We start from the raw sequence: 18,662 nt of genomic DNA on the forward strand, positions 1-18,662 counted from the left end.
GCTGATGCTGAAACATGGGATATGCAAAGCAGCTGAAGGAAGTACCTCTTAATTTTCTAGCAAAGGAACCCTGTTCTCCGTTACATATTTTCAGCACTGATGCCTCTCCAGGACCAGAACCCTTGAGTACATTGTGCGCTTACATGTGCACCAACAGAGCAATTTCTAAAGGTGCCAACGTAAGGATTTGGGTAGGAGGTCATAATTATGTGTTATTAGAATAGATTAACGTTTTGGAAGAGGTAGAAAAAAAGGCATGAAAGAAATTAAAGAGAATTACGTCGAGAAAAGGAAACATTCAAGAGGAGAGGGAATACACAATAAAAAGGACATACAAAGAATATCCAAAGCTGCAAAGATATATATATATATAATAAAAAAAAGGCGAGGTGAAGAATAAAGCCTGGTTAACACTGGTCGAGTAGACAGGAGAGTAGCTGGCGCAAGTAGGGTAAAGTGAGCTACTCTCCTCGTGTAAACACTGGGAGAGTACTGAAGCCAGCACTCGCTCCAGTAGTCAGGACAGTCAAGTGGCTGTCCAAGGAGAACAGCGACTCGACCGATTTGCTTCTTTCCCTATTGTCTTTCTCACTCGCGCGTAAACTCGACAGACCACTCAATCAAAGCAAACACTTTCTGAGGAGAGTTTAGCGTCTGTGTTGTGGGTTTGCTTTATTTTAATCAACCATGAATAGAGGTGCTCCAAGTCCGACAACATAAAGTTTATAAAACTGTACGTGAATATGAGTGTCCATGGAATTTGTGTCGATTATAGGGGGGGGGATAAAGAAACTACGGGCGTATGAGGCCTAAGTGCACGATATGGGACTATTTTGCGTTGGAGAAGTAAAATTGAAAATAAAGAATTTACGTTTTACGTTCAACCAAGAACGATTGAAAATAGAAAAATCAACGACGTCGATGGGTTAATTGTGTCAAAAGAGCACCAAACAGCTGCACCCACTATCCCACTATGCTAGAGTCGAGTAGAAAGTGTGTAAACAGCTACTCGCCATAGAAAAGCAGACAGGCCAGTAACTCGTCCCAGTAACTCTCCCGCTCACTGGATTATGCGGGCACCTCTTTGTACTTCTTACGCAGATCGCCAGAAGTGTCCTGACGCAATTATGCTACGACGCCGGGGGTTCGGGTTTGAGCGTTCCTTTTAGTGCCTCATCGTCACAGGGGTGCCTATCCCACCCACCCAAGGCGAATGGCGCACCCCCCCCAAATCATGTTATGCTTGCCCACCCAAAAAATCATTTCATTCGCTCCCTCAAACCATATCGTAATCCACACAAAGTATTTAATTACGGCAGCGTGTTTACCGAAAGTAACTTTTCCCTTAGCTTTACTGAACACTATACTTAATCTGTCCCTCCTCCCTAAACAGGGGGCCCATCACTCAAGACCATCCCTAAAATCGTTCATCATAATCGAGAATATAGCTTGTCTTGTAATGTAGCTATATTATAAAAACTTCACATTCACCTCATTAAAGCGCCAAACACGCATCCTAAGAACACATGAACGCGAGCGAAGCGAGCAACAACATTTTTACATCCATTTCTTTGCAGGCTTTCAAAAATATTAATTTAATAGGATGTCAATACTTTCTTAGTCTTTTCCAGCTTCTCCTTTGGCACGTTCGGGGTCGAAAACGTGTGGATACCATATCGCTAAATACAGTCTCCAAAATTTAATGTTCTAACTCTCTCTCCACTACAGAAATCCCTTGACAATAAGATTTAACACTTTATCAACAGCTTTCTATCTCCCCTTTAAATTAATACTCAATCAATTTTAGACTTACTGTTGATATTAAAGAGTGGACATTGCCTCCTCCAAAAAATTAATTCTTAGTCTCCACACCAGAATTTCTGCAACAGTCTAAAGATAATAGCAATACACAAGAATTGGATATTCCCTCAATTTAATGCTCAATCCCCCTTTAATTAAAACACCCGCAATAATCTAAGACCTGGAGTTGGATACTGCCCCCCCCATTTTAATCCAGAATCCCCCCCAGAACCCACATGTCAATTAAGGCCTAATATGTAAAAGTTTGATATCTCCCCCCCACCTTCGATAATACCCTTAAACACTTTCTATTCTTCATCTAATGTGTTAAATATGGTGCATCTTTACATATATTTTCGAAAAAGATATAAATGTTGTATTTTATATTATTTGAAGGGAAAAAATTCGACAAATACCTCCCTTTAGGCACCCCTGCTTCATCATTTCTCCACTCATCCTTATCTCTGCGACTAGCCAAAAATGGAAGAAAAGAAAACCAAACCAATCAACTGACATAATTAGATAAGAACAGGTGGGTTCTAACACACACGTCCACGCCGAAATGCCACCCAAAGAACCTGGCCTAATACCACCCGAACACGAAAAAGATATTGACCACGCCAGGCAGCGGACCTATACTTCCGATCTGGCTACACTGCCTCCCCTTTCCTGCGTGAAAATTGGGGTGGCAGGTGGAAAATAGTCTCTGTTTATTATTTGTGTGGTGAAGGTTCTTCCTCATTTATCTGTACAAACACGAACGCGCTGTGTTGTGACCGAAACCAATTGTAACCAACAACAACGCTTTTTACCTCGGTTTGTGGTTTTTGTTGCATGCATACAAACCACGCCCCCAGGGGGCAGCTGCTAGAGTATCAAAGCTTCACTCGTCTACATTCGTTTTTATATTATTAAGAATCATTATTTTGAAATTCAGACAAAGTGAGATTGCTGTGTTTTTTTGTTTGTCTTGTTTTTTTTTATGTTGTAGTTACTCATGAAAATGACATTGGGGTTAGATGCGGTTGGCACCTGTTAAAAACCCAAAAGTTGCAATATCGCAGTAAAGCGCTATGTCAATTAGCTTGTAATAGTGAGATTATATTCTCAGTAAACACATTTTGGGGGTACGGTTGCTTAGCCAAGATAATATGATGGACACTCTTTGTTGGTGCATAACAATGGAAAGCAACAATGCCCAACCTCCAAAACAAGTGAATGTATATAAGCAAGGAGGGTTATACTTTCCACAGATACGAACTTCGAACATACCCATATTTCACTTTTCATGAAAAATGGACGGTATGACCTTGAACTTTGACATTTTCTACAGGAGGGAAAAAGTTTTCAAGGTCTCAAAATTGCATAATATTAATTTCTCACTTCGAAGCTACTCATATTTCACTTTCATGAAAAATGGAGGGCGTGACCTTGAATATCAATGTTTTCTACAGGGGAGTTTTTTTTTTAATCTCTAAATTTCACAATTAATTTCATTTATCATGTTGTTATGTGTGTGATATGTTACACTTTCCTTTACCTTTTTCTTACACTGATGGATGAGACAGAACAAAGAACAAGTTGTGGGGGAAATACTCTATAAATTGCAACACTGTCAGGTTCTTTTCTCGACTGTCCGAAGAAAACCACAAATGTTAGTTTTTGTAAGGAAAGTTTTATTTAGAAAGACTTCTCGAGGCACTCCAGCTACCGAACAAATGAAGAGCTGTTGCACTGCAATCAAGGACACTTGCACACGCAACGTCCAAGCCAACGAGGTAGAGGTCTCTAGAGTGGCTGAAGCAGTTTCCTGGCTGAATGCGAAGTTGTGCCTAACTAACCATCGCCTCGCTGGTGGGGGAAGAACAGCGTCATCATAATCTTCAAGTTGACGTTGCACGACGTTTCCCAGACTGGCCGCAGCAGTGTTGAGGCAAGACTTCGCATTCAATTTACCAGATCAAAAGACGATCGATTTGAGGCTTTCCTCCGCTCTATCTACATTTGTACCTCGTTGGTTGAAACACAGGAAAAGTCTCCACTGTTCGTGCAGAGTTCACGCGTACTCCTCAGACAGCTTCAAGGCGTTTCTTTGTTTCTCGAATGTTGAGTGTTGTACTTCACACTTGCCAAGGAGAGAAAAATGGTAGGTTACAGAGTTTCATCGAAATGAAGAGCAAAATTCTTTTCACAAGTGAGAATATGGGGTTTCATTTAAAAGGACTCCACGTTCCATGAGCAATGCATAAGTGTTCACTAATGTTAAAATGAGGGGGAAATTGCACCTGTGTATTAAATTATTTTAATCTGTTCCCCGATCCAGTAAGCTGAAAGAACAACGGCTATTTGCTGTCGCGCTGTAGTTTTAGTTCTGTTTATTTTGTTTTACTATCGTCTTATTACTTGAAGGTACAGTGGGATCCATGAGTATTACCGTGTAAATTGTCCATCACCGTTTGTGCACTTTATTTGACCAAATAAGAGCTTCAAGAATTAAAAGAAAACTCAAAACAACCTGTTGACAACTTCTGCACCAGCTACATAAAAATCCATCTCTTAAAAACAAATAAGACAAAAATTAATGAAAATAGTCATGGACAATTGGCACGGTAATTCTCATGGATCCCACTGTACGTGGACGTCCGCAGGATTTTTTCCAGGCAGGGGCAAGCACGGTATTTTTTTTGCGGGGGGCAACCAAAGCTAACCCCCCCATAATAGTGTTGCATCCTCAAAAAACACTAGTTCATTTTTAATTATCATGTTCCTGCAACAACCAAATAAAATACTGTGACTGAAATGAAATTATTTACATGTGTGTAATATATAACTTTTTGGTGACATTCATTTTCCAGGGAGGGGCAGTGGCTCCCTTGCCCCCTTCCGGACGTCCATGTGGAGGTAAATACAAAACAAGCAGAACCAATGGTGCCAACTAATATGGGCCTGTGGGACTCGAGCCCACCCCATAATTTCCCTCGTATTGTTATTATATTTTAAAAATAATTTAAAAATAAATTCCTCGCGTTTAACAAAACAGACGATTCCATAAGTAGACAACTGAAGAATTCTTCCAACTTAATTACTGTTCATAATAATTTTCTACATCTCCACTTTGATACTTGTCGATATTCTACGTTGTTTCAACCCACCCAAGTGACCCAATGTTTTTCAAAACTTGGTACCACTGAGCACGGCTATCCCATACTTCGTAGAATTGCAATTTCGATCTCTGCGTTTCGTCTCTTTATTCAACATGCACGTCTAACGTCGCACAAATACATACATTTCCATAAAGCACGTTCCTTTATTTATTAATTCGTGTAGAATGAGTGAAATTCGATTATCGCAGATGTCATGATAAAACGGAAACTTACATGACAAGCAACACTGTACTAATGAGAAACCGATATTTACCCTTTGCTGGAACCCCACCAGCCCTCACAAAGGGTTCGTCTACAATTTGTTCGTTCCCGAGTCGTTTGCAAAGGCATCCAGGCCCCACATCAAATGAGGTTCATCTCTTAGCATTGAGCAGCCACGTAACGTGCATGTGCGTGGTACTGGCGCTTTAGAAACAGAATTCGTTCCTTCAAACTTTGTAGAAAATATGTACAGAGACAGAAAACATGCAGCTACCAGGACTCACGCTAAAATAACATAACCTGGAGTTGTTGGACATCCATAACTTATGCCTGAATTACACGAGGCTAGATCTCCTGCTGGATTTGACAGTTGGACTTGTGCTTGCAAACCTCTAAGTTTTCGCCTCACAAGATACTCGTTGCCGTACTTGTTGGTAGACTTTTGTTCCTACAAGCAGTGGCGGAGATTAAGGAGGGGGCGTGGGGGACTTGCCCTCCACTTTTGCCCCGCACTATGGTAACCCTTATCTACCAAGGGGAAGTAAATTGTCCTTGAACCCCCTCCCAGTTTTGAACACAATCGTCGTCACTGATCAGTGCAGATGGCCTGGGGCGCGTCAAGTATCTCAGCGCTCAGCGAGCAACGTGATCGCTCAGCTACTTGACGGCCAAATAGGCATTGCTCCGCGAGCGCTGCGCACTTGATATCTGAGCGAACTTGAACCTTGCTCGCCACAGGTTTGAGCCACAGAATATAGCGTTTTTGTGTTTCGATCTCGTGAGGCAAAGAGAAGAAGAGGAAAACTGTATGAGGATGGCGGAGTGGCGACCAATGAGGAAATATTTATGATGAACGGCTTGTGATATAGCGTAAGTTCAAGTAACAGAAGGTGATGTAATATTACAGTTTTTGTAATTCCATTAAAATGAAAGTGTTGTTTGTTCCAAATAATAAATATTAAATATACACCGTAGTTTTGGAAAGTTGTGGGTGTGAAAATGAAAATTTCGACAATTTTGTTCACATCAACTATTCTATTTCCATAATTAACACATTTTCAAATACCGAAATCTTGTCCACTCGACGCAGCCACATTGATCACAGATTATTCAAAGGCACTGATATTTTGATCAATGAGCACAGAGCTTCAAGGAAATGATCTGCTCAGCGAGCGCCGCTCAGATACTTGACGTGTGCCAAACAGATGATGGACTGGATGAAGAGGTTTAGAAGAATATCCTCAACGTTCACCAGACTTCACGCCACTAGACTTTTTGTATACGGACACATAAAAGATAAAGTTTACGGAACAAAACCGGCAAGAGTTGACGTATTAACAGCAGGCATTGAATAAGAATGCTCCCAAACACCGAACGAAATCAATCTTCCATTTCTTCGCGCTTTCAACAATGCTTGGACCAGAACGGTCATCAGTTTGAAAACGCGAAAATTATTAATGTCTGTAGATAATTTTAAATTTTGAAAATGAACTGTATCTTAATAAACACTACGTTATAATCATTTAATTGTGACACCCTACGTTTGCTTCATATGTGTGAAGAAGTGGCATACTAAAGTACTTTTGGTTTTTCAAATATCGCACATATTAGTTTACCAAAGTATCGGACACTATAGTGCGCGTCAAATCTCCTGCATATGGCGATAGCCAATAGCAGCGCACTGCAGCGGTGCCATGTCGAAATCTCACACGGAAAAGAGACAGCGTGGTTGAGCGAAACGCCTTGTCACGGAGAGCACGGAACATTAGATAATATAACATATAATAAACTTAATGGGAGAAAAGAACATACCTGATTATGCCAGAGGGACTGCATAATTGTTTCAATATTCTCAAGGTGGAAGTTGTACAGCCTTTGTAAGATATTTTGTCCCGTAAAGAGTACGTTATCTTTTTGGCAGTAGAAAATTCGCCACAATCGTAAATTTCAAAGACGGTTCTACGAACTACGTCTTTTTCAAAGTCATCTAAGTTTGTCGTTCTTTTTTGGTACGTTAATGTGCTTTCTAGGTGATTGAAACATTGGAGCAGGCCCCGATCCACATTGCTTTGCCCCCGAACATATGCGAGAAACAGTAGCTTGATTCACACCACACGCTTGAGCTGTTACAGCCTGGCACTTCTTAAAGTCAATTTTACTGCTCTCTTCTTCACTCGAACATTTTTTTTTTTAAAAATGTACACCTAAAAAATCACCTGTCGTGCCTGGCTTCGTACAACACTGTATTGTTCTCTCTTCTCTCGCTATCACTACCACTTGGTTTACTCAACGACATGCTGCACACACACACACACACTAAAGACGTGGGAAAAACGAACAGTGACGGTATCCTCTTCCTCAATTTCTCCTTCTACCATCACTGGGAACGAACCTGCCCTGTTCCCTTCGCTAATCGGAAAGTTTCGGAATGCAACAGGAACGAAGGGAGAACAAAAACGATACAATGCAAATACGTTTATAATAACATTGCTTCTACAGAGGGAACGGTATAAGCTACAATCACGCTTGTTTTTCGTACATACTCGCAAATTCATTATCTTTCCATCTGTTGAACTACTGACACTTGAAATAATATATTTATATCCGAGCGCCAGGTACACGATTTAGTGGCGAGGTGAAACAGGTTCTGAACTAGGCAACGCCGCACGTCTGTGATTCGCTGGTGCTGTTCAGCACTTCAAGGCCATATGCAGGAGATTTGACGCGCACTCTAACTCTCGTCTCGTCTCGATTTTACAGAGAAACCAGTTCTCGGTTTCGTCTCGACAAGTCTAAAAGGTCCTTGCAGTGTTCTCGTCTTGTCTTGGCACTACGACTTCAGCCACTCTATACAGGATGTCCACAAGGTTCCTCCCTGATTACAAACGTTGGTACCTTCCGGAGTTTTTAAGATAGATAAGTGTGCAATAACTCATTAAGTTTTTTGGACATCTTCAGTAACCTTCCGTTACACAAAGCACATCCAAGCGAAATTCCACTTCTGACCATGTTTTGGCAGATTCCTCTGAAAGCATTGATGTAATGGCAGAATATGTCGTCCTATTCCAATGTGTCAATACCTGTGGGTTACACACACTGGACAATTTGCACCTTGTATGCACGGAAGAGCTAACTGTTTATTATTATTATTATTATTATTATTATTATTATTATTATTTCGAGTAAAACACTCTCGCACTTAATACGCTTTCTTCAGATGTCGATCGCTGGTCCTTTCGTGAAAGCTCAGACACTACTTGTTTCCTTGAACTTTTCATACCAGAACTTTGTTTTTGACATCAGGGGGTCGTGAAAGTTCCTTTGAACAGTTCTTGGTCTCATGATACCATAGCACACACTGTGCATATTCCGGATTTAAACACATTTTTTATTTCTTGGACACAGTTCTTGTTTCGCTAATATTACATCAATGTCACTTGAACACAGTGGTGCACTCAGGATTTTCGAAAGGGCGAAAGGGGGGGGGGGTACTTATACTTTTTTAGTACTCAGCCCTCATTTCGCTATTTTTTCCTCCCTTTGACGTTCTTTATTTTAGAAACACTGAACCAAAAGGAACTTGGTGAGTTACCCCACATTTTGCCATGCATTTCAATTCTCTATCTTAAAAACTTCAACAAAGGTTTGTAATCAGGGAGGAACTTTTTATACACCCTGTATTCTATCTCGTTAGGCCTAACCAAGCGGTTGCAGAATAGTTGTGCGTGAAGCTACATGGTGGGAGTAGACAGGGTGACTGATAGAGTAGTGGGCAATGATATGTAGACCCGCTTCAAACAAGTTCTGACCGACCATACGGACGATTAAGGCACCGGATATGTATGGAAGCCTACGACCACAACCAACCTCTGCAGTATACCATTCAAAGTGCCACACCTAACGCCCTCGTGGCGAGTATTTCGCACGTGTGACAGTCGTCCTTATAATAAAAAAAAACAACACGATGGACATTTTTCAACATGACGGATTTTGCAGGAGGATACCTGTGAGATTTTCAAAATAAGTCCCGAGATCCATTCTGAACACATCGCAAGGCTTCGTGGATAACGGAAATATATACGCGCGAAAATACTTGCAAACACGTGGTAAAAAGAAGAGAGTTTTATTTAAATAAATTCATCCCATATTCTTAGTGTTGGAAATGTGAGAATACTGTAACTTGAGACAAAACCCACGTTTCTAAGGCAAATAGTAAGTCCACAAAGACAGAAGAAGAATAACAATGTATGGCGGAAGTTTGCCTTTTCTTCCCTCCAATATGTCAGATTTTTACCAGAACATGAACCCTTTGGGAATTTTGGACCTCCAAAGGCAGATGTGCATTGGAGTATATTTTATTTTACAAATACCTACTGGTTTCAAAGATAAAAGTTCATTTCAAGCGATTGTCCTCCCCGAGATGACCACAACTAGGAATATCTTCACGAAGATACCAGTGAGTAGTTGACTCACTCGCACTACGTTGAAGAAGGTCGTTAGTCCGCCACTGTTTACTCGAGGTTGACTATAAATTTCGGAGAAAAGACAGAAGAAAAACGATAATGTATGATAAGACTGAGATTGGGCTTCCCACTGGCGTAGTGTTAACGTCATCGCCTTGTAATCAAGGTGTCTCGGGTTCGATACAGGGTGGTGGAGGCACATAGTGATTCGGATCTCACTTTCAACTGCAGGTTGAGTCCCGATAAGAATATCTGTGTACAAAGTGGACTTAGAAACCAACTTAATTAAACGCTGGGATTAAGCCATATTTTATACACCTATATTGAAAATAAGTCATAACAATTCGCCAAGAATGGCGTATCTGAAGGCATCAATAAAATATGGATCAAGACTGCTATGGCAAGAAAGGAGGAGAACGGTTGCATAAAGACATGTTGACACATAAAATAGAATCGAAGACTATGTGTTTTTGATTTGAAGAGTGTTTTGTCAAAAAAGCAGACATAAACTAGTTTGTGAGTATCATGTCACTAAGTCAACGATAATGCAGAGAAAGAAATTTATATATCCCTGTAAAAATCTACGCGAAATCTTAAGAAAATAGGTTTTCAATTGGATAAACACACAGTTCCTTTTGCTCTGCGCCTATGAAAACAAGCCTTGTAATTCGCACCTTGTGAGTGTAAACAACAACACATCTGACAGCTGCAAAACAGCACAGCTGATGAGACAGATGTTCAGAGACCTGACAAAGTGCTTAAAAGTGTTACACTGACCCAAATTTTGACAAACGTAAACCTTCCAATTCTATAGTCAGGCAGGCTCTTTTCAGAACATGTCTGAAGGTATGGAAAAGTGCAGCTCGAATACGAGTTTATCGTCTGACGTTGCGAAATCAAACTCCTCTCTTTTCAACCTTCAGGCGCATGCGCAGGAACTACTGCGCACGTCATGGTGCATACTTCTATGCATCAGTTTCTATACTATATGCCTTACGAACTGGTGGCTGACCATGGGTGCTATTTCTATCTGCCAATCGTCTTCGAGAGGGTGTGCGCTGGAGCGAGTGAATTTAACAGTAGTGATGTGAACGTTCCGGCTGCCCAAGGAAACGTTGTCAAGAGTTGCTTGTTGCTGTTTTCCCTTAACTTCCCACGTGCGGTCTCACAGACCTATAGCGTTTATTGTTATTTTGTTGTTTATGCGTAGGGGTGGGGTAGGAGATTGCAGCGCTGTCTAGTTGTCCCTTCCCGAAATTATAATTTTTTTCGTGCTTACCGGTCTCCGAGAGCGGACCTGGGCCTGTGTGTTATGGATTCATTACCCGGCCCATCGTCTACTGTGTGTGTTACAGACCCTGACTTTGAGGATACTATTTTAAAATGGTTTGAGGATCCTTTAGGAAGTGATGTGGGATCAGACCCCACCCTTACGTATAAACAACAGAATAACAATAAACGTTGGCGGTCTATGAGACCGCACGTGGGGAGTTAAGGGTTAAATGCCTAAGGTGTTAGGTTCGGCTTGTAACATTTAGATCTCTTAGCATAAATAATACATTTAAAGTGTATTCATGCTAAGATAACCAAACCTAACAGACCTAACCTACCAACATAGGCATTCCTATAGCATTCAGCAGTTGTTAAGAATTTTTTATATTTATTTTAAAATAGAGGTCTGTGAGACCGGACCTGGGACAGTGTGTGACAAAAACATGACCTGGGAAGTTAAGGGTTAAAGGAAGTACTCATTGTTATTCCCTCTTGTGCTAAAACATGGATGTCCACTTCAGCGCCGCCAACCCCCGGAAAAGAAAAAGTGCCGTTTAATCTGTGAAATTACGCTGCAAGCTGATGAATTGTACTAGAATCTATATATTAATAATCATAATAATAATAATGAATTATTACTATTATTGATAATTAGTAATTGTAATTTATTATTATTATTTGGATGATTGTAATTTTAAATTATGCATCTAATTTCCGAGATGAGTTCAACATTCAAGTAGAGAAAGTTTGAGATGATTCGTCGACTACAAAGCGGAACATTTGTTTTATATGTGACCCATAATTTTCTGGCAAGACCAATTTCTTGCCATGAAATGTTCTTCGCGAGGTAAACTGAGGAGAATAATGAAAAGATGAAGAGAGTGTGGTTGGGAAAGCATGTCACTCCACCGGAAATAACATGTGGATATAATATAATTTTAAACTTCTCGAATTATCGTCCTTTGAAGTGAATTTCTCCCTGCCAGAGAAGCAATTTTGCAAATTATGCTAGATTTTTCCCATTATGCAAACATAGGGTGGTAGGTGGCAACTAAGCTCAAATTGTGCTAGGTTTAGCATCATTATGCTAGGGTTGGCATCACTGCCAATGCGAGCGACGATTGGCACTCTGGGACACGGAATTATACGATGATAGCCGAACACAAGCGAGCTGATCGCTGATTCGTCGCTTTCCAGCCGCCATTCAGAAGGCGCCTGGTACAGACTAGGATCACTGACTTGAGTAAAGAATATGGCGCACATCAAATGCTCAAACAGTGAAATAATTAGAATAAGCACAGAATTTTCGGTTCAGTGCTTATCTCAACGTACATCATCACTAGACAGGATTTATATGCACTAAAAACTAACAAAATATGCATGCGAATATGCTGAAAAAAACTTAAAAATATACACTAAAATATGGAAAATAAAGATTCTCTTGGAAAGTTGTAAGCACGATACAATCTCTTATCCTACGAAATGCGAGCATTTGATAAAACTGTTACACAAATGAGACACAAAATGCCAAGGTATTCTATTCTCTTTTACTGAAAATGTTGGGTCAAAGCTGTGAACAATAATTCGTGTAACAGTAAACCAGGGTACGAAATGATTTAAGACTGGTGGGGGGAGAAAGATCTTAATCTACAAAACCCCCTCCTCCCACAAACATACATATAAATTATACGATATACATATTTATAATGTTATTAAAAATAAATTACTAAATTAAATTACTAAATTAGTAATTAAAAATTATTATTAATTACACACAAAGAAATAAATTTGTTACTTTTATGTATATCAGATATTATAATGTAGCAAACTACTTCCTTTAGTAACTGGTTAAAGGTGTTAATAAATTATGAAATAGTTTAAGTGTTTTTATTTAGTTTTTGCTTTGTGTTAATATAAATCAATTATTATTATTGATATTATTGTTTTACTTTTATTGTGCGTATTGATATAGATCTCTTAATGATCTCTTGAGAGAGAAAAGCATTGAACACTCACAGCTACACTAATTTGTGTATGTTTTCGATATTATTCTTAGTACAGTATATTTGAATTTAAAAGTAATTGCTTATCTTTTGTTTGTTGCAACAAAAACTCTACCCCGGGAATTTTTTTGTGGGGGGGATTTTTGAGGCCAAGATTGTTGGTAGGGGGAAATCCCCCCTGTCCCCCCCCAGGATTTCTCAACCTGCAGTAAACAACTAACGCTTTTCTCTACATTCTCAACTGTAAATTTCCTTCGTTTGTTTCCTCACACAGGACCTACACACACACATTTTCTTACATTAGAACTTTGTGAAGTCTTCTCTTTAGGTATCCTGGGGCTGGGGCACAAGATTCATCCAACTAGTAACAGTTCACAGGAATGGCTATCTTAAGATAGGAGAGTGCCTGAGGCAAGATGCATTCCTCTCTCCCCTGAGGGTGACTAGTCAACATACACGTGGTGGTGGTGGCAGGTTAATTTTGGATATGTAGCCTTGGAAAGTGGTGCAAACAAGTTTGCAATGTGGAAAATCTTACATTTGGCTGAAAAGAAATAACATTTCTGACAAAGTTCGTAAAATATGGACATTATATGCTTTGATTGATTCATTCATTTTGCTTTATTTTCTTCGCTTTTTGTGCCACCTTTGGCAAATTTGCGAAGATGGGGATGAGTGATGATATGATGAAATTGATGAATGGACAGATATTGATCCGTTATGTCTTAATTTTATTCGGGGGGGTTGCGAATAAGTAAATAAAATAAAACCCTCCAGGGATCCAGAACAGTTGTAAATATGTTGTGAGGGTAACAATTTAATTAATGTATAGGTATAGGACCGGTGATATGGTAATGTTTATAAGTTGGGTTTTGTGAATTGAGATTCGTTGGTTTTACACTTTGCAATAAGTACTGTTAAGCCTTCTTTCCATGTTAATAAAACGTTACGTTTTTATGTATATTTTTTATAAAAGTTGGCCTTGGTCGGCATTTTAACGTTTCATTTCCAATAAGGTATTTGATCCATTCTGGTTTCCAGAGTAGCTCATATTTCTAGTATTCCGTGTTTGTTTATTTATTTTGTTTACATGGAGATGATGGACACTCACGAACATCCATGCCCGGGACCCCTGACGGCATAGCGCGATGTGCTAACCACTCCGCCACGGGGGGCGGCTGGACATTATATGCAAAATAAAATATGTATTTGTGGCCAAAATATGCAACATAATTATGCCTCCATATCCTTACATTCCTTACAATAAATCCAATGCCCAAAATAAATTTCCAATAAAAACAAGTATTTGCATACAAATCCTCAGTCTAATCATCATATCCTACCTTGGTACTTGGAGGCGGTGGTGGCCAGGAGTCCCTCCAGCGAGTGGGAGCTTTGGTGCAGCACCCCCCGGAAGTCCTTCCGCACCAACGCCATCAGCTCCGCCTCCACCTCAGGCGTGCAGCAGCTCTCGCGCGATTCGCACACTCGAAGATTGCTACCTGCAACAGAGACACGACAAATTACAGATGCTTTGTTCTTCAGACACAATACAACTAGGAATTACTGAAAGACATTAATTACATAAAACCTTTCCTGCAAAATTAGATGATCCGTGCTTCGGAAAGATGAACAGAAAAGTGCAATGCATTTCGCTCAGGGGTGCCCATCCCCCCAAAATCATGTCATGCGCCACCCCCAAAATCATATCATTCGCGCCCTCAAACCATATCGTAATCCGCACAAAGCATTTACTTACAACAGCGTGTCTACCGAAAGTAACTTTTTCTTAGCTTTACTGAGCACTATAATTGATCTGCCCCTCCTCCCATCACTCAAAACCACCCCTAAAATCGTTCATCATAATCGAGAATATCGCTTGTCTTGTAATGCAGCTATAGTATAAAACCTCCACAATCACCTCATTAAAGCGCTAAACACGCATCCTAGGAACACATGAACGCGAGCGAAGCGAGCAACAACATTTTTACATCCATTTCTTTGCAGGCTTTCAAAAATATTAATTTAATAGGATGTCAATACTTTCTTAGTTTTGTCCAGCTTCTCCTTTGGCATGTTCAGGGTCGAAAACGTGTCGATACCATATCGCTAAATACAGTCTCCAAAATTTAATGTTCTAACTCTCTTTCCACTACAGAAATCCCTTGACAATCTAAAATTTAACACTTTATCAAGAGCTTTCTATATCTATCTCCCTTTTAAATTTAATACTCAATCAATTTTAGACTTACTGTTGATATTGAAGAGTGGATATTGCCTCCTCCAAAAAATTAATTCTCAGTCTCCACACCAGAATTTCTGCAACAGTCTTAGACTATAGCAATACGTAAGAATTGGATAACCCCTCCTTTTAATGTTCAATCCCCCTCTAACTAAAATACCCGCCATATTCTAAAACCTAGAGTTGGATACTGTCCCCCCAAAATGTAATTCATAATCCCCCCAGAACCCACATGTCAATTAAGGCCTAATATGTAAATGTTATGTATCTACCCCCCCCCCCCCACCTTCGATAATACCCTTAAACACTTTCCTTTATTCATCTAATGGATTAAATATGGTGCATTTAAGGTGTAAAAACTTTACATATATTTTGAAAAAAGATATAAATGTTGAATTTTATATTATTTGAAGAAAAAAATTTCCCCAAAATATCTCGATGGCCCAACCTGTGGGCCATTATATCGACTGACACAAATAATATGTATCCGGCAACATGTTGAAGTGTACAAACTACTATTAATGTGCTTTTGGCGCATCAAAATGCACACAGAACTCCATCAACGGGTACTTCTCAGCTGTTCCTCGTGATGCACTAAAATGCATCAACTGCTAAAGCCAGACACAATTATTTCAAAGAAACCAAAATTAGGCATTTAACTGTGTCAATAGAAGAACGAAAAAGGCATCAATCTTGATTTCATGCATCTCGAAATCTCTCTCTCTCTCTATGTGTGTGTGTGTACAGACGTCACATCCAAATTGCCTGAGTGATTATTATTAGATTATTACTTATTAGTTGATTATTGCCGACATGGAGCCGCCATAAATTTTTCTACTATTAAAATTGTTTACATAACAACATTTCTATTGTAATCAGCAATAAAAGTAAATAGAATTATTGTTTTTTATTTGTTTTTTCCTTCGGGAGACTTTTATCTGAAACATCAGATGACCAGCTATGTTCCTTTCATTTTCCCCCAAGATTTTAGAATAGGACAATCAGCTTGATATCTCACTCGGCAAAAATTCTTCTAAGAATTCTGAACAGACGCCTATACTCGAAGGTCAGTGGCGAGTTAGAGGAAGAACAGTTTGGTTTCAGGAAAGGAAGAGATGCAAGGGATGCAATTGGTTTACTGAGGACCATTGGGGAAAGATATTTAGAGAAAGGAAAGGAGGTGTTTGTAGTATTTGTAGACCTGGAGAAAGCCTTCGATAGAGTGAATTGGGTTAAACTTTTAGAAATTCTGAAGAAAATTGGTGTAGATTGGAAAGAGAGAAGACTTCTAAGCAACTTATACATGAATCAACGAGTTAAAGTGACAACAGGAGACGAAATGACAGAAGGCTGTGAAATTGGAAGAGGAGTACGACAAGGATGCTGCCTATCGCCTACTTTGTTTAATATTTATTTAGAAGGTATAGTGAAAACTTGTTTCCAGGGCACAGGAGGTGTCAAATTAGGAGGAAGAAGAATAAACTGCATAAGATTTGCTGATGACATGGCATTATTCGCTGAGGATGAAATAACCATAAATAGTATGTTAGAAGAGTTAAACAGCAGCTGTGAGCAGTATGGGATGAAGATTAATGTAAAGAAGACAAAGGCAATGGTTATAGGACGGAAACCAAGGAATATTAATGTGAGAGCAAACAGTGAAAGAATCCAGCAAGTGGATAGCTTCAAGTACCTCGGATGCACTATAAGCAGTGACATGAGCTGCAACCAAGAAGTGAAAATGAGAATCGCAATAGCAAAAGAAGCTTTCAATAGAAGAAAAAATGTTTTTTGTGGACCCATGGACATAGGTCTAAGGAAGAGATTAGTGAAATGTTTTGTGTGGAGTGTAGCACTATATGGTGCAGAAACCTGGACGTTGAGAAGAAATGAAGAGAAACGACTCGAAGCTTTTGAAATGTGGACATGGCGAAAAATGGAGCGTGTAAAATGGACGGACAAGGTAAGAAACGAAGCCGTACTGAAAAGAGTTGGTGAAAAAAGATCTATACTGGAGACCATCAAGAAGAGGAAGAGAAACTGGTTAGGACACTGTCTAAGAAGAAACTGCCTGCTAAGAGATGCCTTGGAGGGAATGGTTGAAGGAAGAAAAGTCCGTGGAAGAAAGAGATATCAGCTTATGGATGATATTAAATTAACTGGGTCGTATGCTATTACGAAGCGTAAGGCAGAGAACAGGGAAAGCTGGAGATTGCAGTGAAAAACCTGCCAATTCGGCAGAAAACAATGAATGAATGAATGAATACACTAAAATACACTTTCTCTCACACTCTCTTATAATTTGTTGTGTGACTTTTCACATAAAAACTCCAAGGCGGCAAGAACATGGTGCTGATCACATAGCCTTCATAAATAGCCGAGATTGAGAATGTGCGGCACCATACTTCCACGTCTCTCCTCCCCCTTATGCTATTACGGCATGTTGTGATGTGCACAGGAAAAAAAACCATGGGCTTTGACAACATGGTGTGATGACCCCTATTGCACGAAGCACTGAGAAATTTCTGGGCTACCGAAGAGGATACAGTCGTTAGTCCAAAAGCAAAATAACGTATACATTGACGAACCCTGATTCCTTTTTACACTCAAAAGGGGCACGAAGATAAATTGCTTGGCTTCAAAATCTGCCAATCCCTTTCATCCCTAACCGACTCGGTGGTCGAACGCATTAAGCGGTAGATTTGCGATTTCATGAGTTCGAGTCGAGGCGTGGTCGTTCTTTTTGAGTGTCCCTTCATCAATTTCATCCAATCACTCATTCCCTTCGCCGCGATTAGCCAAAAGTGGCGGGAAAGCGACGCTAAATCATCAATGGACAAAGAGAAGAACATCTCTTTCCACTAAACTGTCTCGTTCTCGGAATAGTGTCGATAATATTCTCGAAGGGTCTTCTGTTCTCATTCTCGTTTCCAGGGGTGCCCACGTGGGAGGGGGGCTAAAATAATATATATTACAAAATGTATACATCTATATTATAAATAAATATGTACTATTCTGCAAAATGTGCGATGGGGCCGGGGGGGGGGTATTAGAATATATTTCCAATTAATTTATTTTAGTTAGTTCCAAGTCACTTTGCTACTAGATACATAATATTTAACACGTTAGATGAAGAAAAAGAAGAATTTAAGGGGGCGCAGATGAAGTAAAGTGTTTAGTAAAGCTTAAAAAAAAAATAATTTTAGAAGACTTAGATGGGCGAATGGGGGAGGAAAGAAGAATTTACAGGATTCTTGGTGGGAAACCTGATGGTAAGAGACCTGTAGGAAGGCCAAGACGAAGATGGAGGGATAACGTTGAGATGGACCTAAAGGAAATTGATAAGAATGGAAAAGATTAGATTAATCTTGGGCAGGATAGGGACAGACGGAAGGCTTGTGTTGCTGCAGCCATAAACCTTCGGGGTTTAGGAAGGCTATAGAGTTAGTTAGTCCTTCAGTTAAAGGATAGTACTGGACACGCTGTCGTAATTAAATACTTTATGGGGAGTATGACA

General features: G+C 39.8%; 1 protein-coding gene across 1 annotated transcript in view; it reads right to left on the reverse strand.

Moving 5' to 3' along the window:
* LOC145979644 (glypican-5-like) overlaps positions 1–18,662 on the reverse strand; it is a 42,847-nt gene that overhangs the window by 11,340 nt on the left and 12,845 nt on the right. Inside the window, exon 2 of the mRNA XM_083112609.1 lies at positions 14,247–14,405. Within this exon, the coding sequence (XP_082968735.1) occupies positions 14,247–14,405 (159 nt within the window). The remainder of the gene's footprint in view (positions 1–14,246; positions 14,406–18,662) is intronic.

Source organism: Lepisma saccharinum, chromosome 26 (genome assembly GCF_977018435.1).
Source record: "Lepisma saccharinum chromosome 26, izLepSacc3.1, whole genome shotgun sequence".
Classification (NCBI taxonomy): domain Eukaryota; kingdom Metazoa; phylum Arthropoda; class Insecta; order Zygentoma; family Lepismatidae; genus Lepisma; species Lepisma saccharinum.